Source organism: Trichosurus vulpecula, chromosome 5 (assembly GCF_011100635.1).
Source record: "Trichosurus vulpecula isolate mTriVul1 chromosome 5, mTriVul1.pri, whole genome shotgun sequence".
NCBI classification, from domain to species: domain Eukaryota; kingdom Metazoa; phylum Chordata; class Mammalia; order Diprotodontia; family Phalangeridae; genus Trichosurus; species Trichosurus vulpecula.
The window spans coordinates 198,846,198-198,871,093 of record NC_050577.1 but is presented as its reverse complement, the minus strand read 5'-3'; the positions used below and the strand labels follow the sequence as shown (position 1 = coordinate 198,871,093).

At 37.1% G+C, this 24,896-nt stretch overlaps 2 protein-coding genes across 2 annotated transcripts; both read right to left on the bottom strand.

Annotated features, from left to right (window-relative positions):
- Window positions 1–7,769: 7,769 nt before the first annotated feature.
- On the bottom strand, window positions 7,770–24,246 carry KLRK1 (killer cell lectin like receptor K1). The gene is made up of 11 exons (XM_036760242.1): window positions 24,131–24,246; window positions 23,276–23,402; window positions 21,617–21,808; window positions 17,936–18,028; window positions 14,730–14,762; window positions 14,549–14,581; window positions 14,368–14,400; window positions 13,862–14,013; window positions 12,016–12,119; window positions 9,332–9,440; window positions 7,770–8,740 (listed from the first exon to the last, which is right to left on the bottom strand). Exons 3-11 carry the CDS (start codon window positions 21,657–21,659, stop codon window positions 8,711–8,713), a joined length of 630 nt encoding a protein of 209 aa, XP_036616137.1. The 5' UTR covers window positions 21,660–21,808; window positions 23,276–23,402; window positions 24,131–24,246; the 3' UTR covers window positions 7,770–8,710.
- Window positions 15,498–16,096, bottom strand: LOC118850675 (mitochondrial import receptor subunit TOM20 homolog). The gene has a single exon (XM_036760243.1). The coding sequence runs from the start codon at window positions 15,980–15,982 to the stop codon at window positions 15,545–15,547; it is 438 nt and encodes a 145-aa protein (XP_036616138.1). The 5' UTR covers window positions 15,983–16,096; the 3' UTR covers window positions 15,498–15,544.
- Window positions 24,247–24,896: the final 650 nt, after the last annotated feature.

Sequence of the window (24,896 nt, the reverse complement as noted above, 5' to 3'; positions counted from 1 at the left end):
CGGCCATGTCATAGAGGAGTTTCCTTCACGAATGGATAGGAATAGCTGCCATTGAAGATGCTTCCAACTTTCCAGTCCTGTGATTCTGCAAAATAATAAGGGGTTGAACAAGATTAATGACATTAGAAATGGTAAGGAAGGCATAAATATGACAGATCTGGGGGAGAAAGAGTCAATAGGACTTTGTGAATGATTGCCTGTTGGCAACAATAGAGACAAAGGACAATGGAGAGTCAAAGATGTCTCTGAATTGGTGTATCTGAACACAGGTACCAAAGATGTTTATAGTATCCAAGATAAATACCACCAGCTCCTTCAACTGATTCGAATATGGCACAAAATACCTTTCATTATCCTAGACTTTCTCCTTCAGGTTATCAATATACTTTTTTGCCTAGAATTGGACTCAGTACTCCAGCTGTGGTCTGACAAAGGTAGAGCACAGAGGCAATAAAACTTCGTTATTCCCAGAAGCCAGATCTCTCTTAGTTTGGGGGGCTACTATATTGTACTACTGACTCATACTGAGCTTCTGCCCACTAAAATCCCAAATCCTTTTCTTTTTTTAATTTTATTTTAGACTGAAGGGCCAGAACACAAATACAGAATAGAGAAAAGAAACAAAAGATATCATAAACTTAGATATTGATACTTAAATAAAAAAGCATGTCATGTGCATAGTAGAGCGTAAGAGAGGATTCAAAATATGTAACATCAAATTTTCATTTCAAGAAAGCCTGTATGATAAATTACATATATTGTGTTGAGAATTGTCCATCTTTTCTTTGCTTCCTTGTAAGTTTTCTTTTGTTCTCTCCTGTGTACTTTTACTTTCTTCTTTTTTCCCTCTCCCCACTCCCCACCAGAAGGCTACAATAAAGTTGAGATATGTTTCTCTATAGCTATAGATATATACATACATATATAGACATATACTTTCCTAAATATACTCTACTCCTGACCTTTGTTTTTTATGCTTGTGTATATCTCTTGTTTCCTATTCCTCCTGACTCCTCTACTTTGCTTCTACCCACTACCTTGTCCTCCTATTACTTAACTGCCTTCCTCCAAGGATCCCTCTCCTATCCTCCCATTCCCATAAATCTAAACACCCTTCTGTGCCCCCTTTTACCTATTCCCTCAGTCTCCCCTCTAAAAGTCCCTCCCTTGTCCTCTCCCCACTTCTTATGCCCCTACCATTTTATTTCTTCTAAATTTAGAAGACTTTTATATTCTTCTATGTATTGTTCCCTCTTAAACCCATTCCCAATGAAAGTAGGTTACCAGAACTACTAGACCTCCTCCCCCATCTAATTCCTCTATATCCATTCTTCCTCCTGCACCTCATTTGTATAAAATAATTACTCTTTTTAGGTATTCCTAAATTGTTTTACTTTTTAAATTCATTTTAGTCACGTTTACCCCAGTCTTTCTTATGAGCTTGCCAATTATTAATAAGAATCTTAGACATACATTTTACATATGTAACAGGTAAACAATCTGTCCTTATGAATCTCTTATAATCAGTCTTTGGTATGTACCTTATGTTTCTCTTGGTTTTTGTATGTTAAATCTTCTATTAAGTTCAGGATTTTTTTTTTTAACAAAGTCTTGAAAGTCTGAGAGTTTATCAAATGTCCATTTTTTTTTCATTCATGATGATACTTAACTTTGCCGGGTATGATATTTTTGGCAGGAGCCCCAGTTCTCTTGCCCTTCGATATATTATATTCCAAGACCTGCAGTCCTTTAATGTCTTTGCTGCTAGGTCTTGTGTAATTCTAATTGCGGCACCATCATATTTAAATTGTTTTAATCTTGATGCTTTTAATATTTTGACCTTGAGCTGGGGGTTTCTGAATTTGACTATGATATTTCTATGAGTTTTCCCCATAGGATCTCGTTGAAGTGGTGTTCGATGGATTTTTTCTGTTTCTACTTCCCTGCCTTGTTCCAATACTTCAGGACAATTTTCTTTAATTATTTCTTGTATTATTGCATCAAGATTTTTTTTGATCATAACTTTCAGTTAGTCCAATTATTTTTATATTTTCTTTTCTGGATCTATTCTCCAAATCTGTTGATTTTCTTATAAGATGTTATAAATATAGTCACATTGTCTAGGAATAAACAATACTCATTGGGAAGCCAGGAATGTTTTAATTATATTTTACATTTATTCATTCTGAATAAATGGGTATGTCCCCTGAACAGAGTAAGGGGAGTATAAGGGCTCAGATGGACGATAGTCCTTTCATTGATTCCCAATTTGAATCTCCCGCCAGGCTCTTCATTGGCCAGATGCAATCCCCTGACTGCATATGTCATGCCCTCCTCAAATGGCTCATTTAAGCATGCATATAAGCCTCTAACCTTTCACCTGACCAGAAGCCTGATCTCTGCTAGATCACAGCTCTGATTAGAATTAGTTATAATCAGACACCTGACTCACATTCTGCTAAAGCTAGTGGGGAGGAGAGAGATACTTTCAACTTTGTGGAAACAAAACTGCTTCCACCATTTCTCACATAAGACATTTCACTTTCTCTTTTTTTTTATTATTCATATTTTGTTTAATTATTTCTTGATCTCTTATAATTTCACTGGCTTCACTTTGCCCAATTCTAATTTTCAAGGTGACATTTTCCTCCTTAAGATTCTGGATCTCCTTTTCTAATTGGTTGACTTTCCTTTCATAACCTTCTTGTTTTTCTTGGATTATTCTTATTCTTTTTTGAGTTTTTCCTCCATCTCTGTCATTTGATTTTTAAAGTCTTTTTAAAGATCTTCTATAAATTCTTTTTGGGCAGGTGACCATCTGATATTACTGTTTGGGGGTTTCTTTTCTTCAATATCCTTCTCTGAAGATGAACCCTGGTCATATCTATTCCCATAATAGCTTTCTATGGTTAGAGTTTTTCTACTTTGCTGTGCATTTTTTGTGGTAATAGTTTGGTATTCGTAATCACCTCTAGCCCTGGGGTATGGGAAATGGTGTCTCTTGCCCCAGACCTTCAGTTCTCCTGACTCTAGCCTGGAATCAAAGCCAAACCTCCAACCTCCTGTAAGTGTCCACAGCCAGGGGTCTTCTGCCGCACTATTCCTGCACTCACAGGGCATGTGCTGGTTCCTTCCCACCCCCACGACTCTTCACAGCACTGCTGGGTCTGGCTTTCATCGGCAGAGGTTCCCTCAATTTTCCTGGGCTCAAAAGCCCAACTCCCCTCACAATCCCAGGGTGAAACGTTCCTGTGGCTAGGGCTGAGGCAACCTCTCGAACCAACTAACCCCAGGGCTTGCTGCTTGTTGTTGAAATGGAACCTAGCCTGGAAGTGTTTACTCCTGGCAAGGACCAAACCTAGTCCTGGGATTTTTCTGTCGATCTTCTCAAATTGTCCCAGGAAGACCCCAGTTGTGCCCCTATTCTTCTTTGTCTCCACCCACTTTGTTTGCCCTAAGGTGCTATTTTAACTCTTTTGTGGAGGAAAATCTTGAGAGCTTGGAATTTTCCACCATCTTCCCAGAATCCTCCCCTCTCCCAAATCCTTTTCAAATAAGCTGCTATCTAACCATGCTTCCCATATTTTGTACTTGGGAAATTGATATTTTTTTCTACCAAGTGTGAGCCTTTACATTTATCTTTATTTTATTTCTCCTTATTAGATTCAGCCCAAAGCTCTGAGAGCTTCTGAAGATCATTTTGGATTCTGACTGTCCTCCAATTTGTTAGTTTTTCCCTTATATTTTTAGGTCCTTTCACAGTTAGAAGAGCATGTTAGCTATGCCTTTAGCCAAGTCATTGATTTTTTTTTTTAATGTTAAGTAGCATAGACCCAATAGATCCCCAGGCCATGCTTCTGGAGACCTCCTTCCAAATTCACAGTGAATGATTCATAATTGGTCTTTGAGCTCAGCCATTCAATCAGTTCTGAATCCATTTAATTGTATGTCATTAGTCTATAACTTTCCATCTTTTCCACAAGAATATATATAAAACTATATATAGTTTTACATAGATTTTAGCAATACATTAAATAAAAAGCAGCATATATGCATGTCTATGTATACATATATATGTGTGTATATACATATGCATATATGTATACACTTATATAGTATTTATCACTCTATATTAGAAATTAGAAAGTATAGGAATAAACTTCTATAAACACACACTTACATGTGTTTGTCTATTTCTAAAGAGTAAATAAGTTTAGTTTGGGATGGGCTACCTTTTATATTTGTTAATCTCTTGTCTTTACATAGCCAAATTTTACATTACAAATATATTCCTTGACAGAGAACTCTTCTCTTTTTTTCCCTTCAACTTTCCTTTAAGTTCAGATTCTCTCCCTCCCCCACCCATTGAGAAGGCAAGAAATACAGAACCTTTTACACATGTGTATAGTCATACAAACAAATTTCTGCATTAGCCATGTTCTAGGGGGAAAGAAGATGAAAGGAAAAAATATGCTTCAATCTGCACTCTGAGTCCATCAGCTCTCCATCTGGAGGTGGACAGCATTTTTTCTTCATGAGTATTTTAGAACTATGGTAGGTCATTCTGTTGATCAGAGTTACTAAGTCTTTCACAGTTGCTTATCTTTATATTTCCCTTATTAAATTGTCTTCCTAATTCTGCTCACTTCACTTTGCATCAGTTCATATAAGTTTTCCAGGTTTTTCTGAAACTATCGCTTTCATCATTTCTTACAGCACAATAGTGTTCCATCACAATAATGTATCATAACTTGTTCAGACATTTCCTAATTGATGGGCATCCCATCAGCTTCCAATTCTTTGCCACCGCAGAGCTTCAACAAATATTTGTGTACATGTGGATAGTTTTCCTTTTTGTTTGATCTATTTGGGGTATAAACCTAATAGTATTATTGCATTATCAAAATATGCATAGTTTAATAGTTTGGGGATTCTATATTGCTCTCCGCAGTGGCTAGATTAGTTTACAACCTCAGCAACAGTATGTTAGCATACCTATTTTTTCCGCATCCCCTCCAGAATTTATCCTTTTAGTTTTTCATCATTTTAGCTAACCTGAGGGATGTGAGATGGTACCTCAGGGTTGCTTTAATTTAGATTTTTTTTTAATTGTTAGTGATTTAGAGCGTTTTTTCACATGACTATAGATAACTTTGATCTTCTCCTCTGAAAACTCCCTATCCATGCCCCTTGACTATTTATTAATTGGGGAATGTGTCTTATTTGTACACCTTTAGCAGAGAAACATGATGCAAAGATTATTTTTCCTTTAGTTGCATTGGTTTTGCTTGTACAAAAACTTTTAAATTTTATGTAAACAAAATTACCTATTTTATTTCCTATGAACTTTTTTATCTCTTGTTTGGTCATGAATTCTTCTATCAATAGATCTGACAGGTAATTTCTTCCATGCTCCATTAATTTGCTTATGATATTACCCATTGTAACTAAATCATGTTCCCATTTGAGCTTATCTTGGTATATGATGTGAGCTATTGGTCTATGCCTAATTTGTGCCAGACTACTTTCTAGTTTTCCCGGCAGTTTTTATCAAATAGTGAGTTCTTGCCCTAATAACTAGAATCTTTGGGTTTATCACACACTAGATTACTGTGCTTATTTGCTTCTGTATATTTTCTACTTAATGTGTTCCATTGATCAACCTCTATATTTCTTACTCAATACTAGAGCAATTCTTTTTAGCAAAGAATAAAAAAGTAAAAAACAAAAAGGATGGAGGTTAAGCAGTGCAACAAAACTAAGTGTGTAAATGGAGTCTGATAGAACAATGTTTCACATCTACAATCCCCCACCTTTGCCAAAAAGGGAGGCAAGTAGGTTTTTTTTTCATTTTTTCAGGGACAAGCTTACTCATTATAATTACATCATTAAGTTTCTGATTTTGAATTTCTTTTTAAGGTCATCATGACTATTGTTTTCTTGGTTATATTTACTTCACTTTGCATCCAATCATAATCATTCCCATGATTCTCTGTATTCATCATTATAATGCCATAATATTACATTACATTCATATATTTAGGTTATTCTCTTCCTCCTCATCCCAAAAGATCCCAAACTCTGTGTACAGGACTCTAGGTTCTTGGTTCCCTGCCCTCCGAACTAAGCCTCCATGTTACTTCCTAGCCATTCCCAAACCATGTCACTGGGCATGGATTTCCCTTCACATTCCCTACCTCCTTTCTAACTTCTTTGTATGTGTTATCTCTTTCATTAGAATGTAAACTTCTTAAGAACAAGTGCTATCATCCTTGTTAATGTTTGTATCCTTAGTACTTTTGCACATAGTAAGTGCTTAATAAATGCTTTTACTTTTATTCATCCATTCATTCTTGTTCCCCAATATGTTTAGCCATTCCACAATCTTTGAGGATCTACTTATTTTTAGTTCTTTGCTACTCTACAAAATGCTGCTACCATACATTCTGCTACCAATAGAATCTCTAGGTCAAAAGGTGTGGGCAAATTACTTATTGGCTTAGTGTGACTCATTACTTTACAAAATTGTTAGACTAATTCATAGCTCCACCAACAGTGTTCTAGTGGCTTGTCTTTCCGTGATCCCTTCAATGTTGATTATTTCTTTGTTTTGTCATTTTTGTTAATTTTCTGAGTGTGAAATGAAAACCCAGAATAGTTTTGATTTGAATTTTCTCACTATTTGCTATTTGGAGTAATCTTTTGTGTAGTTCTTAATAGTTTCTGATTTTTTGGGGGGAACTATTTGTTTATACCTTTTGATCATTTATCCTTTGGAGAATTGACTATTGACTATTTCCCTATATATCTTTAACATTAGCACTTAGCCCAGTGTGTAGCACACAGTAGGTGTTCAATAAATGCTTTCTGACCCTTATCAAAGATATGTTATGCAATGATATTTCCCCAGTCAACAGCTTTCCTACTTACCCTAGTGGAATTGGTTTTATTTGTTTAAAATTCCTTCACTTTTATGTCATCTAAAGGATCTATTTCTGTCTTTCAGGACTCTTCCATCCTTTCTTTGGTTAAGAGATCCTGATCTGGTTCACTCCTAATATTTTTATCAGGTCAAATCCATTTTGAATATAATGACGTATATAGTATGAGATGTTGGTTTAAACCTAATTTGTCATCACCTACTCTTTATTTAAAATACATTCTTATTGATGTCATTTACTTTTTACATTATCATGGTTTTCTCCATTATCCCTCACCCTGTCCTTTTCAGAGCCATCCTATATAATAAATAGCATTTTTTTTAAAAAGAAAAAATCAGCACAGCTGAACAATACATTGAGAAAGTCAGAAAACATATGCGTTGCAAATGTCCAATACCTGTGGACCTCCCACTTCCATGAAGGGATGAATAGAGTTGTCCTCTCATGTATCTTCATATAAGTCATGCTTAATCCTTATAATTTTGCTTTTATAATTTATTTTTTATCTTTTGTGTGTTTATTTTTCCATTTATATTGTAATTACTATATATACTATTTTCTTGGTTCTGCTTACTTCACTCTGCATCACCTCAGGAAGATCTTTCCATATTTCTCTGTATTCATCACATTCACCATTTCTTATAACACAGTAATATGCCATCATATTCATGTGCCAGGATTTGTTTAGTCATTTCCCAATCAATGAATATTTACTTTGTTTCTAATTCTTTGACATCACAAAGACACTGCTACAAAAGTTTATGTGTATATGAGGACCATCTTATTAATGGCTTCCTTAGGGTATAAGTTCACTAATGGAGTCTCTGGTTCAAAAGGTACAGACATGGTAGTCACTTTATTTGAAAATTCTAAATTGTTTTCTAAAATAGTTATGCCAATACACAGCTCTACTAACAATGTATTAGGATATCAACTATTCCAAATTAAACTATACTGGCCTCTTATAATACCTAATAGATACTCCTAGATTCTCAATAACAATTTCTTTGATAATCCATTCTAGAAATTTCCCAATGATCAAAGCAAAACTCACTAGCCTATAGTTTGTATATTCTTCACTCCTCTTCTTTCTGTTTGAAAAAAAAATACCCTATTTCATGCCTGATTAATGTTTTTCTTTGGATAATTTTTTTTTTACTTTCTTCCTTGCTGAATAAAACCCTAGACTTCAAACCAATCATCATTTGCATAATTAGCAACTCCAACTAGCCACTTTCCCTAGAGTAGCTGGAGTGGGAGCCAGTGAATGTAAATATTGAAGAGCTTCCTTCCTTTACTGAAAACTTGGGCAATCGTAAAAATAAAAGGCAGACACACAACTGCATGGCTGGGTACAGAGCACAGAGAGGTAGGTACCGGGAAACCCCATAAGTGCTGGCAACACTCCTTGGCAAAGAAAACAGTAGCTAAATATGAAGTAAAGCAGCTCTTCTTTCTGTTCTCAGCCATTGTCTCATTCATTCCAAGCAGCGCTCCAATTCTTTCTTTGATCCTCTTTTTCTCCCCAAGACAGCTAAATAGACCTCTTTTTATGATTTTTAGCTCTTCTCACCAGTCTGAGTTCATTCTAATCTTTAGTGTTCTTGACACCACTTTATAGGACCTTATCAGGCTTTCATGTTCATCTTTCATGAATCGTCATTGCTATCACCTTCTGTATATATTGAAGTTTCTTGGTCAGTTCACTCTGTATCCCCATTCCTCTCTTTTAGGCAGACAGATAATATCTATATGTACCCCAAGTAGAATTATAAGGTGGAAAAGAATGATCTGTTACCCTAGAAGGAATGGATATAAAAAATTATGAAGAAGTATTCAATATTTTTATAACTATTTCAATATAATACATATTGGTTTATAGTAATATATAATACATTCATTATATATAATACATATTATAATAATATAATTGGTTTCCTTTGCATTCTTATGTGTTTTATTTCACACATTTAAAAACATCATTTTGAGAACTCCAAATGTTTCACTAGACTGCCAAAAGGGTCCAGAACACACACAAGATTAAAAACCCCTGCTATAAGTTGACACAGGCTATTTTCTAAGAGAATGGGATTAGGGTGAGGAGCAACGACCTCACATTGTGCAGTAGCCAGAATTTTCCCTTTGGGTCTTATGATGACCTTTATTTGCATCTGTTCATATCTTTAGCCATCACCTCTTGGCATTCTGCATCACAAATTGAGGAATAAGTTTTTTCCTGCACCTGGAGAAGAGGACTTTGAGAAGTTTTGAAGTTAGGGGTTGAGAGATCCTGATGATCGCTGTTAAAAAAATATCTTCACGGAGAATAGTGTTGTCTTTCCATTGTCTTAATTCCATGTGTTCTAGTAATAAAAATTAGACTGAATTACCTTCTGCATACATATGTAAGTATTTGGGCTTGAACAGTTCTCTACATAGCCTTTGAAGCTGGAGCCATACACAGCACAGTTTCCTTTTTGCACTGGAATCAAAGAAAGTCTAGAGAGAGAGAGAGAGAGGGAGAAGGAGAGGGAGAAGGAGAGGGAGAGGGAGAGAGGGAGAGGGGCGGGGGAGAGAGAGATAGTATTCATTATATTTATGCCTGCTGATTAAAGAGGAAAATCAAATCGCCTGTAAATCCTGGCAATGTTTGCCTCAGTGACCAGGGAAAAGACCTTCTCCTTGGCAAAGCAAACAAAAGAAACCCAAGAGTTATCTCAAGAAAACACAGCAATAAATGTGCATTTGCATACAAATATTTGTTTGCAAATACATGAACTGGAGGCCAGGGAACTTCAAAGGAATGAACTTGGGCATTACTATTACTTCTCTGGGTCCTTATTTGCTTATAGGAAGCAGGATTAGATGACCTCTAAGGTTGTCTCCATTTATGATCTTATGATTCCACATAATGCTAAGAGCATAATCCTAGGGACAAAATAGTCTTTTCAATAAATACTTTTGGACTTGACTTAATAGAAAATAGAATCTTACTCTCCTAACCCCCATTCTGATTATCTCATTGCAAATGGTTTTATATGATCTTGCTAGAAATTTTGGAGTACTTTCTATGTATTGTAAATGGTGTTAACTATTGGTCCAGAAAGTAAGGAATGAAATACTCAAGATACTCAATAGTGATGCTGTTGCTCTAAAATTAAACAAGATGAGAGGTCTACATTCTGGCTAGTTGTTCCCCCTAAGAAGGTGGGAAGATAAATTTAAAAACTAAGCTAGTAACCTGCTATTAAAATACAATCAAAACCAAGTAGAAAGAAACATAATTTTAGGTCAACAAGCATTAAGTGCTTACTATGTGCCAGGTACCTGCTTTAGGTGCATTTGGATGGATATCTGTATATACATACACATACACACACGTATACATACACACACATACACATACATATATACACATACAGGCACATATATCTATTTCCCTCCCTCCATGTCCATATTTCTCGTTGTATAGGAGGTAGTGAGACTCCAGAGTGGAGAACTTTATGGAGGTATACAGAAGAGCTCTCTGCTACTCATGTTCACACCATGGGGAAGGAAGTCATTCCAGGGCCAACTGTGGAAACATTGGTAAGTCCAAACTCCTGAGGCACTGAGTGAGATGGGGTGGTAGTACCCATTGAAAAAAGATAAAGGATACAGTTGAAGAGAGTAAACAATAGTTGTACCAATTAGACATAGGTCTTGGGAAAGTATTATTAATTTATTTATTTGGATGAGATGGTAATAAGTGTAAAGGCCAGAAAACCAGTGTAGGATGATTTTACTGCTGAAATGGGAAATATAAACCAACTTTAAATAAACCAGAAGAGGAAACTTTGAAAGCATTCCCTGGCTAGAAAGTAAGTCCATGTTATTTATACTAGAAGAAAGGAACAGAGAATAGACGGAGATTGTAAATCATGGTGAATTTGTTATTGCTCCTTGAGCTTAAAGAACAATGAACTGATTAGGTCTGTTTCTCCAGTCATGTTTTCCTAACACTGATATGACTAGTATATGATCTTTGGTTGTCAGCAGTTTGTAAGCAAGGGTCCCTGCTGTCTTAAGAATGACCTGTTGAGTGACCAAGAAATAGAAAAGACTTAAACAATTTACATAAATTTTAAGGAGATGAGGATGTTCTTTAAACTCCAAGAGTCATGGTGGAAGCTAGGTGGCACAGTGGATAAGTAAGCAAGTAATACTTGGGGTTACAGTAGACCTGAGTTCAAATCCCACCACAGCCACTTAGTTATTTGGTCCTGGGCAAGACACTTATCTTCCTTTAATCTTAATTTCTTCATCTGTTAAAATAAGACTAGTAACAAAATGAGTTATAATAACACCTCACAAGGCTATTGAGGGTTAAATGAGGTAACTTGTACAATACTTTGCAAATCTTAAAGTTCTATATAAATGCTGTTATGAGGTTAACGATAATTGGGGTGAAGTTTTTGCCTTCCCTCTTTCGTCTTTGGCTTCAAGACTCCTCTTTTTTTCTCTGGCTCTATCAGCATTCCAGTGTGAGGAGGAAAAGATAATAATGACAAAGATGCTGATAATACTAACTAAAAAAAAAACCCACAAACCCGCAGAGTTGAAAAGAGACAATAATAATAATATCTAATTTTATATACAACATGGGTTCTAGGACTTTTTGCATCATGGACCCCTTTGGCAATCTGGTGAAGCCTATGGACTTCTCAGAATCATGTTTCTAAGTATATAAAATAAGGTGCAAAAGATTACAAATGAAGCCAATTATATTAAAAACCAGTAACCAAAATATTTTTTAAAACAAGTTCACAGACCCCAAGATAAGAATTCCTGAGTAGAGCTTTAAGGTTAGCAAAATTCTTCAGCTATATTCTCATTTGATCCTCAAAGCAACCGCAGGGATAGGGGCTACTATTTATAATCTCCATTTTGCAGATGATTTGATTATATTTACAGATGAGAGAGGAGAAGTGACTTGCCATGGGTCACACTTCCTGACTCCAAGTCCAGTGCCCTATCTGCTACCTAGGTGACTCTTTAATATGCTTCAGTATGTTTCAATATGTTAGGGACTTACAGGTCATGAAAGAGAGGTGAACCATCTTCCCACATCCAGAAACCACTGGGTGTAGATTGTACTAGTCCCATCCAATGGTATGCTTTTATGAGTGTGAGGAAATCCTGTTTAAAACAAGCCAGAAAAACCAAAATCCATGAACTGCATTTTCTTACAACATGATTATCACAGATAAACCCATTGTTAATTCTTTTCTGCCAGTACTAGTGGTTATGCAATCTGATGCCCATTTTGTCTAAATCCCTACTCAGTCAATTATATTAAAAATGTCTTCTTATTTCTCTCTCTCTCTCTCTCTCTCTCTCTCTCTCTCTCTCTCTCTCTCTCTCTCTCTCCCCCCTAGCCCTGTGCGTGTGTGTGTGTGTGTGTGTGTGTGTGTGTGTGTGATCATTGTATTATATGGTAAAGGGAATAAAATGTCCAACAAAAATACCACAGGCCCCTGGTCTCTTTCTTTTCAAATAGAAATAACAAGACCAAATTGCTTCTCTGTACTGAGTAAAACTAAATCATAGGACAATTGTGGCCATAAAAAATACCATATGGGTAGATAAAAATAAAAACATATACTTCCATCAGTTATATTTCCTGGGGAAAATTCTATGCAATTGCAACAAAATAAAATAGCTACATAAATATTCTGTGGCACCTCCAAATGATTTAACTTAATAGTTTGACATAGTTTAATTGAATTTTCATAGAAGCAGTATCAGCATACCTAGATTACATTTACTCAGAGTCAGAATTATCATTTGGGAGTTAATATTTTTAAACTATTATGCTATCCACTAGATGGAAGAAAATTTGAAACAAGCCATAAGAAGAACAATTTGATCATAAAACTGAAATATGTAAGTTTATTACACGTAATTGAAAAGCATGTATATGAACAAAATTAATGCAACTAGGATAAACAAAAGAAGCTGAAAATTGAGGGGAAATTCTTGCATCAAATGTTTCTTATAAAAGCCTGATATACACACATGTAGAGAAATAATACAAATGTATAAGAACAAGAGACACTTGACAATGTAAAAGTGATCAAAGGATAGGAACACACAGTTCTCAAAAGAAAATTTTATAATTATTAAATGAGAAAGATTGCTCCAAGTTATTACCAAGATAAATGCAAAGCAAAGAAACCCTCATACCTAGAAAATTGGCAAAGTTGACAAAAGATTGATATAGTCAATACTGAAAGTCATAGAATGACAGGCATACTAATAAACACTAATAATGGAGCAGTAAATTGGTCCACCTATTATGGAAAACAATTTAGATTTGTGCTTATAAAGTGACTTTAATGTCCATACTTTTTGACTTCAAGGAGGACATAGGTAAAAAGAAATGACCCATATACACTAAAATATTTATAGCAGCACTTTTTTCTAGTAGCAAAGAACTGGAAAGAAGTAGATGCCCATCATTTGAAGAGCTGGCAAACCAACTGTGGTATATGAAGGTAATGGAAAATTGCTAAGCCATAGAAATAAATAGCAAGAATTCAGAGAAAAATGGAAAGATTTTTGGTGTTACAGAGTAAAATAAGCAGAAACAGAAAAACAATGTACATGACTTCAACAATGTAATTGGAAAGAACAACAATGAAAAAATGCTTATATATAAAATTATAACATGCAATATAGAATTATAATTATATATTACAACTAAAATGTGGAATAAAATAGAAACATAATTATATATATGATATAATTATAATGAGCAAGCTGGACCCAAAGAAGAGAAGAGAAAACACCCCCCCCACCTTCTTGGTAGGATTGGGGTACTATATGTGTGGAGTACATATGTATACTTTCAGGAGGGGAAATTTAAGCAAACATCTAACCTGGTCCTCCTTGCTATATATCTTAAGGAGACTGGAATTGTGAGATAGGCAGGAAGCTCGACTCTGATTCCAACTTTTGCTTTCATTAGAAAACAGATAGCAGATATTTTTGTGACAAACCCAATTCTTAGGACATGGGCCACAGTAAAATCCTAGAAAGAGAGTGTATTTTATCAATCCTAGAAAATCCCACAGCATTTACATGACATTTTCAATTGAATATCTTTCTTTATGTAGAATTTTAAAATTACACACAAAAATCACTACATCTATCCCAGCATGTTCATACATCTACACAAGTGCCCTTAACTGGACCTGCTAGAAATGATCCAGATTGACCTGATATTTTCCCCTTTTTGATCTCATAACAGGTAAAAGATGTAACCAATAGCTAGGAGAAAGCTGAAAATATGACCTTCTGCTTCTTCACTTAGCCCCATAGCATGTTTACATTCTCAGTTATTCTAAATTATTGGCTCATGAAACTATACATAGTTTCCACTTACCATTTGTGTTGCTTGGAGCCTTTGGGTGGGAAGCTGTTATAGAAAGAACCATGATTATTAGGAATCGTTCTATGTCATCAACCATCACCATCATCATTTTTTAATTATCTTACATAGCATGTCTACATTCTCAAATATTCTAAATTATTGGCTCATGAAACTATACATAGTTTCCACTTACCAATTGTGTTGCTTGGAGCCTTTGGGTTGGAAACTGTTATAGAAAGAACCATGATTATTAGGAATCCTGCTATGTCGTCAACCGTCACCATCATCATTTTTTAATTATCTTACATAGCATGTCTACATTCTCAATTATTCTAAATTATTGGCTCATGAAACTATACACAGTTTCCACTTACCAGTTGTGTTGCTTGGAGCCTTTGGGTGGGAAACTGTTATAGAAAGAACCATGATTATTAGGAATCCTGCTATGTCATCAACCGTCACCATCACCATTTTTTAATTATCTTACTCATATGAATAATACCAAACTCACACCACCCATCTTCTTATTTTGTTTTTAGCATATTTCAAGTTACTGTTAAGCTATACTTTTTATGATTATTGTTCATCTATCTATATATATTTATTCCAGAGCGTAAACAATATATGATGCTTTGATAACAAAAACAAAAATGCTCATATTGAGCTACCGGTGCCAAAAACTGTGCTTGTAATTTATAAACCAGAATGACACAAAACATTACTAGGTTGCTTTGCCTACGAATGGGTTTCACTTTATTTGCATTATTTCTAAGATATATATTATTATAAGATGCCAATGACCTGCTCAAATAAAGTATATCAAAATAAGTTGATTATACAGCAAAAGATAATTCCTTCTCTCTCCCTCTGCCCGCCCCCCTCCAACCATCACAAAAAATTAGTGAGTAAAAAAGAGCCAAGCTTGGAGCATCGTGCCCATTGTTATTTTTTAAATGCCACATCTTAAATAGAATACAGCATTCTTTAGGGTAATAATAATATGTGGCTTCTGTATAGTACTTCAAAGGGCTTTAGATCCAGTAAAGACATAAACCTAAAACCTTAAAGATGTAAAGAAAAAAATGTAAAACTGTAAACCTCACCCAAACCCTGCTTCAAGTCAAGTAAACAAGTATTTTTTTTTTATTTAAAAATTTTTTATTAAGATTTTATTATGTTGACATGTTTCTCATTCCACATCATCTTCGGCCAAGCTCTGTACACTCACAATTCTCTGGCTAATTGTTGGCAGCTTAGTCAGAAGCATCTGGAACACTGGTGATGGAAGAGTTTGCTGTAAAACTTGCAACAACTGCTGTGGCTGTCCACACACAGCAATGGCATTTGTCAAGTGGTCAACGCCCTTTTCATATTCACCTTGGGCTAGTAATTCCTCACCAAGCTGTATTTCTTCAAGAAAGAACTTCTGAACAGCTTCTGCATCTTTAAGGTCAGGTAACTTGGAAAGCCCAGCTCTCTCTTTAGCAAGCTTCTGTTTCTTTCTTCGCTCTCGGAGCCTGTTCTTGAAGTTGGGGTCGCTCCGTCTCTTGCGGTCGAAGTAAATACAGTAGCCGATGAAGAGGGCCCCACACACGCCGGCAGCGATCGCGCCACTCCGGCCCACCATGTTTCCGGCTGCTGCTCGCGGTGGAGGTAGCAGCAGCGGCCCCGTCCCCCGCTGACCCCCAAGCCAGGAGAGTAGGCTCGCTCCGCTCCCGTCGAGGGCGGAGCCAGCGAGAGAGGGGGAGGGGAAAAGTCAACAAGTATTTTTAAAGCACTTCCCATGTGTCAAACAAAATAGTCTCTGCCCTCAATTAGCTTACTTTCTAACGGGAAAGATAGCGTGTAAACAACTATGTGCAAACGAGTTGTATACAAGATAAGTTAAAGATGATCTCAAAGAGAAGGCACTAGCATTAAGGGGGATCATCAGGAAAGGTTTTTTTTGCAGAAGGCGGGATTTTAGCTGAGACTTGAAAGAAGCTTGTGTGTATGTGGTTTGTCTTTCGTTCTCAAAGAGGACCATGATACCAGGGAGGTGATGACATTACTTGTGATTGACTTTGATGTGAGTGAGGAAGGGCTGTGCAGAGTCACCAGCCTCACTTTCTCCTCCAGAGCTGTCTGGGTCTAGTGGCCACATATTGATCAGAGCAACTGGAGATGGCCCAGGATGGTGGCCTTTTTAAGCTAAGGTCTTTTGAAGTGCTCACTTTGAGTGAGACAACACCCATTCAGTGAATAGGCTCTTTAAGAAGTGAATCAAAGGATGGCCCTTTTAATAAAAAAAAATCAAACTGGGAGGGGAAGACCCTTAAGGTGGCTGGCCAAAAGAAAAACAGTTACTATTTACATTCGCTTTGAGCCAGGAAACCAAGAAGCAGAGATGAGGAGGGAGGCATACCCTCTACCTGGTATAGGGAACAGATAATCAGCGAATATGCACAGAGAGGGGATGGAGTGCCTCCTGTGAGGAACAATGGCAAAGAAGCCAATGTCACTCGATCTCCGAGGATGTGAGGATTGTGGGGGAGAGGAAAGTAAATTATAAGAAAACTGGAAATGTAGAGGGGGCAGATTATGTAGGGGTTTATAAGCCAAGCATAAGATTTTATATTTGATCCTTGAAGTAACAGGGAATCACTGGATTTTTTTTAACAGGAGGGTGAATTGGTCAGACCAGAGAAATCCCTTTGATAGTTGAGCAGAAGATGAACTGGAATGCAGAATGACTTAAGACAGGGAGACCAAGCAGCAGGCTTTAGCAGTAGCCCAGGTATGAGGTGATGAGGGCCCATATCAGAATGGTGATAGCATCAGAGGAGAGAAGGGGGAATATACAAGAGATGTTGTAAAGGTAGAATTGATTCAACTTGGCAACAGGTGGCACCTTGGGTATTATTACCCCATTTTATAGCTAATGAGAATACTGAGGTTTTGATGACTTAAATGACTTGCTAGTACATTTCAGAGATGGTTTTTGAACCCAGATCTTCCTAAACTCCAGTCCAATGCCCTTTTTACTATGCCGAACTGACTTTTCAGTGTTCAGCTGGCTGAAATGATCATTTACTATATCTTAATAGCTACATTTGCTTTAACTTTTAGCCACATTCTTAGTTTATGTTTTTGGCATATTTAGTAACATTAGCTAAGTGTTTTAAGTGAACATAATGGTATAGCATCAACCTACCTCTTATCAAGATTACTTGAATCCATCTCAAAGCCTTTTAGTGTTAAAAATCTGTGCTGATGGACAAACCATCCTATCTATATTAAAATGATAGACACAATTTAAAAAAAATTCTCCTTCATTTTCTTTCACCTCAATCCTATCTAATGGTCTATTGTCTAAATATGTCACTATACTCCTTGCCTCTATGCATGTGCATGTATGTATGTATGTATGTGTGTATTAAAGTTTATTTTAAGTGTTGTTCATTCAATGATAAAAATTCATAATTATTAGCAACATATTTCAACCTCACTTATTCATTTATTTGTCATCGAGTGATATAAAGGAAAGTGAATGCTTAGTGCATAACATTAGCATGATTCAGCTTTCTCTGCCATTACTTACAGTGAAAGAATATGGTGACTAACATGGCCAGCATCACAAAAAACCTTATTCCCATGGCCACTGCAATGAATCGACGGAGAAAAAGTGAAGATTCTGCCAAAAGAAAAATGAGACACTGAGCAAAAGAAAGGCTAAAGGGAGTAGGAAGCCTTGGGATTAAGGGCATTAATTTAGGACCTATACATCAGAACCCACTGAACATGAGAAGAAATTGACTCACTTTTTCTTTATGAGTTTTGATGAGTTATCAGCTATTTCTGTGCCACCTGCTTCAATTAAAAATTCCATTTCATTCTAATATCAAAGAAAGCCTCTCTAATCTGCCCAGTTGTTTGTCCTAATAACATTCTGTTTCCCACCATTTTTTCAGAGCTTATTTCATGCTTAAGGACAACAGGCAGGCAATTAACAAAGACTTACTTATGAATCTAGTGTTAAAATAATATGGTTGGTTGGAAAGAAGCATTTGTCTCAGTATGTAGGCCTATTTGAGAGAACATGTAAGGTCCAGAACTTATCACTTGCTGTATATTTGCTCCTCATTTGTGTGAGGCTTCCTTTTTGTCTTTTTGTAAAAGGATAATGGGAAGCTACTGTAGATTTGGAATCCTGCTGCTCACTTGTTTCTGGAAATAATTTGAGGACATTGTAAGAATTAGTCTCTTCTGTCCTAACATGAGTTTATTATTTAATTCAACTTGCCAACATCCTTAGGTTTCCTTTGATATTAGTCTCTAATATACAATCCCTCTCAGAACTTTTTTCAGGAAGTCTTTTAAATACAAAAATTCATATTTCATGTCATGAAACCAATGAAAAGTTCACCACAAATTTCCACTATACTACCTTATAACTTTGGCTATTTCAATATGATATTCACCTGGTGAAGTGACAGGGCTAGTACTCATATAGCCAATTGGAAAGGTGATTCATTAACCCTGATGTGTGGTAGAGCCTTCTGAGCTTGTACTTGTCTGAGCAGCCACAGTTGGACATACCCTATACCTTGATCCCAACATAGTGATGTCATTTTGGTCCTCTTTGAGAATGTAGGACAAATATGGGGCCCCAAATACCCAAATTACAATAAGAGAAATTAAGGCAGAGCTCTGAGCCAATAACACTTTACTAAAGGGACCTAGGTCCCTCTCATGAAGTGGACCTCAGACTTTCCTCATGATCTTACATGTCCCCTGGTCTCCAAGGTCTTATTTTTATAGGGTCTGATACCTAGATACTCAGAAGAGGCAAAGTAAAATATTAACTCTCACTGGCTGTTAGACCTTCCTCTTGAGGGCCAAAAATGATGTATCAGCCGGGGTGGGGGGCGGTGCCATGGGTTGGGCAAAGCATGAAATGTCTCTGCTGACTAAGTTATGGATGGGTTCCTCCTCATGTTGGTCAAGAAGAGATAGTACAGATGGGAAGGAGATATAATAATCACAAATTGGGGGACTTCCATATCATGCCAAAGTTTCCCATCCATGCTGGGCTTGGACATGGTATTTGAGCAAATAAGGACGGATACACCTTTGTCAGCATTCTTGTGGTTGTGCAAGTGAGCTTCATAACTGGTAAACAAGTGATGATCAGTGGAGTATTATAAAGGCCTACTATGAGAACCTATCTTATCTAATTATTCCTATATGATTTATGTAAAATATGTATTAAATACATGTTTGTTCTTGTACAATTACTGGATGACTAGATGAGCATATCACTAATAATTGCTAATAATCATTACTTCTTATGGAATCATACTGAACTGATGAATACTGATTGGAATGGAGTAGAGGTCCAAATGAATCGTTTCTCACAACATCAAACCAACCAACCAACTTGGAACACACACTCATGAATAAAAGGTTAGTATAACAACAGAAATGTCTATTTGGGATAAACTTAACTGTTTGATTGCTGGTAAGCCATCTCATTTATTTTATAGGAATTACAAGGTAGTAAGAATAATTTGGTTGGTTCATTAGGTATCTATGTATAATAACGGCATCATTATCCTCAACATTTGGATGTTTTCATAGAGTAAAACATATCATTAATGAGAAAAGCAGTTGTAGTAACAATAACTCACAACTGCTAATCTGTTCTACTAACTTTCACTACCTAATATTTTATTCTATTACATCTAATGTTCTTAGAACACCTTATATTTAAGTACTAACTAATTCTTTCAAGTGGACCATAGATATCTGCCAAGTTATTAATGAGGATCCATCTCATTAAATAACTCAATATAATAAGTAAGCATGCCTTTTTGTAGACTATTAATACTCTTCACACTTGGAGCCTCCGCTTACTCTCCTCTCATTTGCTCTGAAATGTGGCTTCTGACCTCATCATTCAGCTAAAACAGGTGTCTTCAAAGTTACCAGCAATCTCTGGCCTTTTCTCAATCCACTTACTTCTTGAAATCTCTATAGCATTTGATAGTATTGATTATTCTCCTCCTAAATAATCCCCTCTCTCTAGGTTTTAATAACTCTGTTCTTTCCTGATTCTCCTCCTATCTGACCATTCCTAAGTAAAAATTCAAGCATACCAAATTTAGGTGTCACCTAAAAGGCTGTCCTAGGCCCTTTTCTCTTCCCCCTCTATAGTTCCCCACTTAGTTATTTCATCAGATCCCATGAATTCAATTATCTACACAGATGATTCCCAGATCTATATATTCAGCCCTAGTCTCTCATCTGAGCTCAGTTTCCAAATTGCTATCTCAAACAACATGTCCCCCCTCAAAAATCTTTAGATTTTCCCCCAAACTATACCTTCTTCCCAATTTTCCCATTATTGTTCAGTACAACCCCTCTTCTAGGCTCACAACCTCAGTGCCACCTGCACTTCCCCCAACATATTCCAACAAGCCAAATATTGTCACTTTTACCTTGATAATATCTCTTGTGTGTGCCCCCTTTGTAACACCTCTTATACACATCCCCATTTCTCCACTCAGATTGTCGCCATTCTTGTAGAGGCCCTGTCCTGGGTCCTCTTCTCTTTTCTCTTGGGAGCTACTACTCTCTATTCTCGTATCATCTTGGTGCAGGTGATACTCACATCTATAACAGGCCTGTTCTTTCTCCTGAGCTCTAGTCCCATATCACTAACTACCTATTAGACATCTCAGATTTGATGTAGGCAACCTCAAACTCAACAAGTCAAAAACAGTTATCATTATCCACAACACCCCACCACACACACACACACACACACACACACACACACACACACGCACACTCACTGAATAAAATCAACCCCTCTTCTGAACTACCTCATTAGTATCCAGGACATTACCATCCTCCCAGGCACCCAAGTTTGCAACTCTGGTGCCATCTTTGACTCCTCACTATCACTCACACTACGTACCCAATCTATTGTCAAATCTGGCCAATTCTACCTTCACAGTATCTCTTGCATCCTTCCCTCCATTCACACAGTCACACCATACCACAGACACTTATCATCTCTCACCTGAATCATTGCGGTAGCCTTTCAACTGGCTTCTGTGCCTCGTGTCTTTCCGCTCTCCAACCCACCTTCTACTCAGTTGGTAAAGGGTCTTCCTTACATTCAATTCTGTCCATGTCATCCCCTACCCTCGACTCATCCACATGTCACCCACATTTCAATAAGCCAGAATCATGCCTTTATATTGAAAATATTTACCAAAGTTGAAATGACAGCGTTGATCACGGCTGACCCCCATCATCCATTTATATCACAGATCACAAATTCAAGAAGAAAACATCCTCACTCCAAAGGGAACCACCGAGAAAATCAAATGAAGATACACTTCATTTCTTTGATTGCTTTGAATCCAAAACAATGAGACACTTAAGATCTTGCCACAAGGGAACTCTGTGTAAGGGAAGGAAAGAGCAGATGACACAGAAGATGAGGCAAAATTCATGTCATAATGTACAAAATCTAATGAACTCCCAAGCCTGATTTAGCAACACCACAAAATGTCTCTTATACCTCATGGAGGATCTTGAAAACAAATGCAATTATCCTATTGAATTCAATAGGGTTTGTTTGTAACGAAAATATTGGTAGACAAGACCAAGACCAACCTATCTTTTTAGTTAAACTTTGTCATATCAATTTTTTGTTGTTGTTTAGTCATTTCAGTCATGTCCAATTCTTTGTGGCCCCATTTGGGGTTTTCTTGGAGAAGATACTGGAGTAGTTTGCCATTTCCTTCTCCAGCTTATTTTACAGATGAGGAACTGAGGCAAACAGGATGAAGTGACTTGCCCAGAGTCACACAGTTAATAAGTGTCTGAGGCTGGATTTGAACTCAGGTCTTCCTGACCCTAGGCCCAGAGCTCTATCTACTGCACCACCTAGCTGACTATCAATCTTCTTAATGTGTCATTGTGCTCCTGTGACTCTTTTTTCTTTTTTCTCAGAAAACTTCAAGGGGCTCCATACTGACTACCAAAAAAATATAAACTCCTGATCCTGGCATGCCAGACCTTCCACAACTTGGTTCCAATCTCTCGAAATTTATCTTCACGTATTTTATTTTCCAGGCAAACTGGGTTAATATTCATAACCCCATGCTTGTATATGGTTTTTTTTTTGCTTCATACTCCCCCATGCCTTGAGTATAATTTCCCTTGACATCCCTCCAACTCTCTATTGAAGTCTCTTCCCCACCCCCCTTTTTTCCAGGCCCTGTTCAGATGTCACCTCTTCTATGAAGCTCTTTCTTTGATTCTTTTCCCCTGGTGAATGTGAGCTTTCCCAACTCCAGTTTCTGATAACACTTTCCCCTTACATCTCCTATGCACTCATCTCATTTTCCCCCTTATCAAAGCCATTTATGTTCTCGCCCTTCAACTATCACAGAAAGAAAAGCATAGTTTTCAACTTAGGGAGCAAAACAGTAAGAAGTCTTTATTTTTTCCATCGATTAGGCAGCCAGGTGGTACAGTGGATAGAGCATGGGACTCGTAGTCAAGAAGACCCGAATGCCAATCCTGCCCCGTGCACTGAATAGCTGTATTAACTTGTCACTTGATACCTTAGGCTCAGTTTCTTCATCTAGGAGATAATAATAGCACCTACTTCCCTAGAGTTGTTGTGAGGATCAAATAAATTAAGACATTTAAAGAGTTTTACAAACTTAATACCATATTAATGTTATTATTATTATTTATAAGCCCAGATAGGAAGAAGCATCAGTTGGTTCATAAAAAGAGATCTTGTGTGGTGTGGCAAATAGGCTTTCGAATATAAGCCATTTTCCCACAGCTATTTCTAGTATACAGGAATCCCATAGACTCATAAGATCATAGTTAGACAATGGTCAGTCGTTACCCCAGGGTGCGGTTTCTTATGTTCTGTGGTCAGTAGGGAGAGAGACTTCCCAATGTGTTACTCTGTCACTGGCTTCAGGGGTCCAAGATAGGGAGGATCTTGTCTTTTGGGTGTCCTTGACCAAAATCTGGAGTAAAGGAAAGTAAAATATAAGAGTTAGAGACTACTTTCCATTAGATTGTTACTTAAATGGAAGCTTATTCTAAAGTCACAGTATTCCTGTCAAGAAAAGGAAAAAAGGGAACCTACCCTCCCCCCATCACAATCCTCATTAGGGTTGTAAGCTAAATGAGAGCAGGGCCTGTGTTGTATCTCTCAACAGAAATGTGTGTGTGTGTGTGTTCATATAGTATTAAATTATTTTCTAGGAGCATAGATTTAGAGCAGGACTCTAGAGGCCATATGATCCAACCCGTTCACTTAATTTACTAGTAAACTGAAGCCCAGGGAAGTTTGAATGACTTGCTTAAGGTCAGATAAATAAGTCTTTTTCCCCACAGAACTCTTGTGAAGGAGCAGATGAGGTCATATATGTATAGCAGGTGCCTCACATACGGAAAGTACTTTGTAAGCCTGAAGGCCCTCATAAACGCCAGTCATTATCATCATCATCATTGCTATTATCATAAATATCATTATTATTGAATGCACACTACATGTTTCAAGACCCAGAAAGATGCAAAATAATTCTCTGACATTAGAAATCTAATCAGACAATGGCAAGCTAGTTCAGAAACTTCAGAAAGGTGGGAAATTACTTTTCTGGTAATATTTACATAAAATGCGGCTAGTTGGAAGTATCATATTTGGTTTCCTGAGTTACACTGGAAAGGAATCAACATCAATGCTACATACCTGCTCTGGGAAGGAAGGTCCTGAGACCTGTGGGGAAGTCTTTGCTATGGGTGGAGGAGACAAGGTCCTGTGAGGAAGTGAAAGCTCAGGCGTCCAGAAAGATTAAGACTCTTTTATTAACATTCTGTGAGAAGAGCATTGGCCACAAGGTTTCCGCTTTATCAGTTTCACACAGGAAATTTCTGAAAATTAAAGTAAGCCCTGGAGAATGGCATTGAAACTCAAAGGCAGGATTGGCATCAGTATTAGTTTTAGACATGAAAAAACACTTTAGTTTGGCATTTTCTCTGACTATTCTCCATGCCTGGAACATTCCCCCTCCTTATATTTACCTACTGCCTTCCCTGGTTTCCTTCAGTCTAAAGATCTTAGATTAGCAGTGGAAGGGGCCTAAGAAGCCATAGAGTTCTAGGCTCTGATTTTACAGATAAGGACATTGACACTGAGAAAGCAAACTGTTTCTTTGGCCAAAGCCAAACCTGTAGCTGGTGAGGGTTGGGAGTAGAAACTAGGTGTCCTGATTCCTATTCCACTATTGTTGGCACTATACTCACTTAGAAGGGGGAATCAATAATCACCAGGAGTTTAGACTGTCCCTGATTCCAGCAGGGGTTGATACAGACCAAATTCTTCCAGACTAACTCATTTCCTTTTGGAGAGAATTCCTAAAAGCCAGATCAGGGGTGGGGAATCTGTGGCCTCAAGGCCACACGTGGCCCTCTAGGGCTTCAAGTGCAGCCCTTTGACTGAACCCAAACTGCAGAGA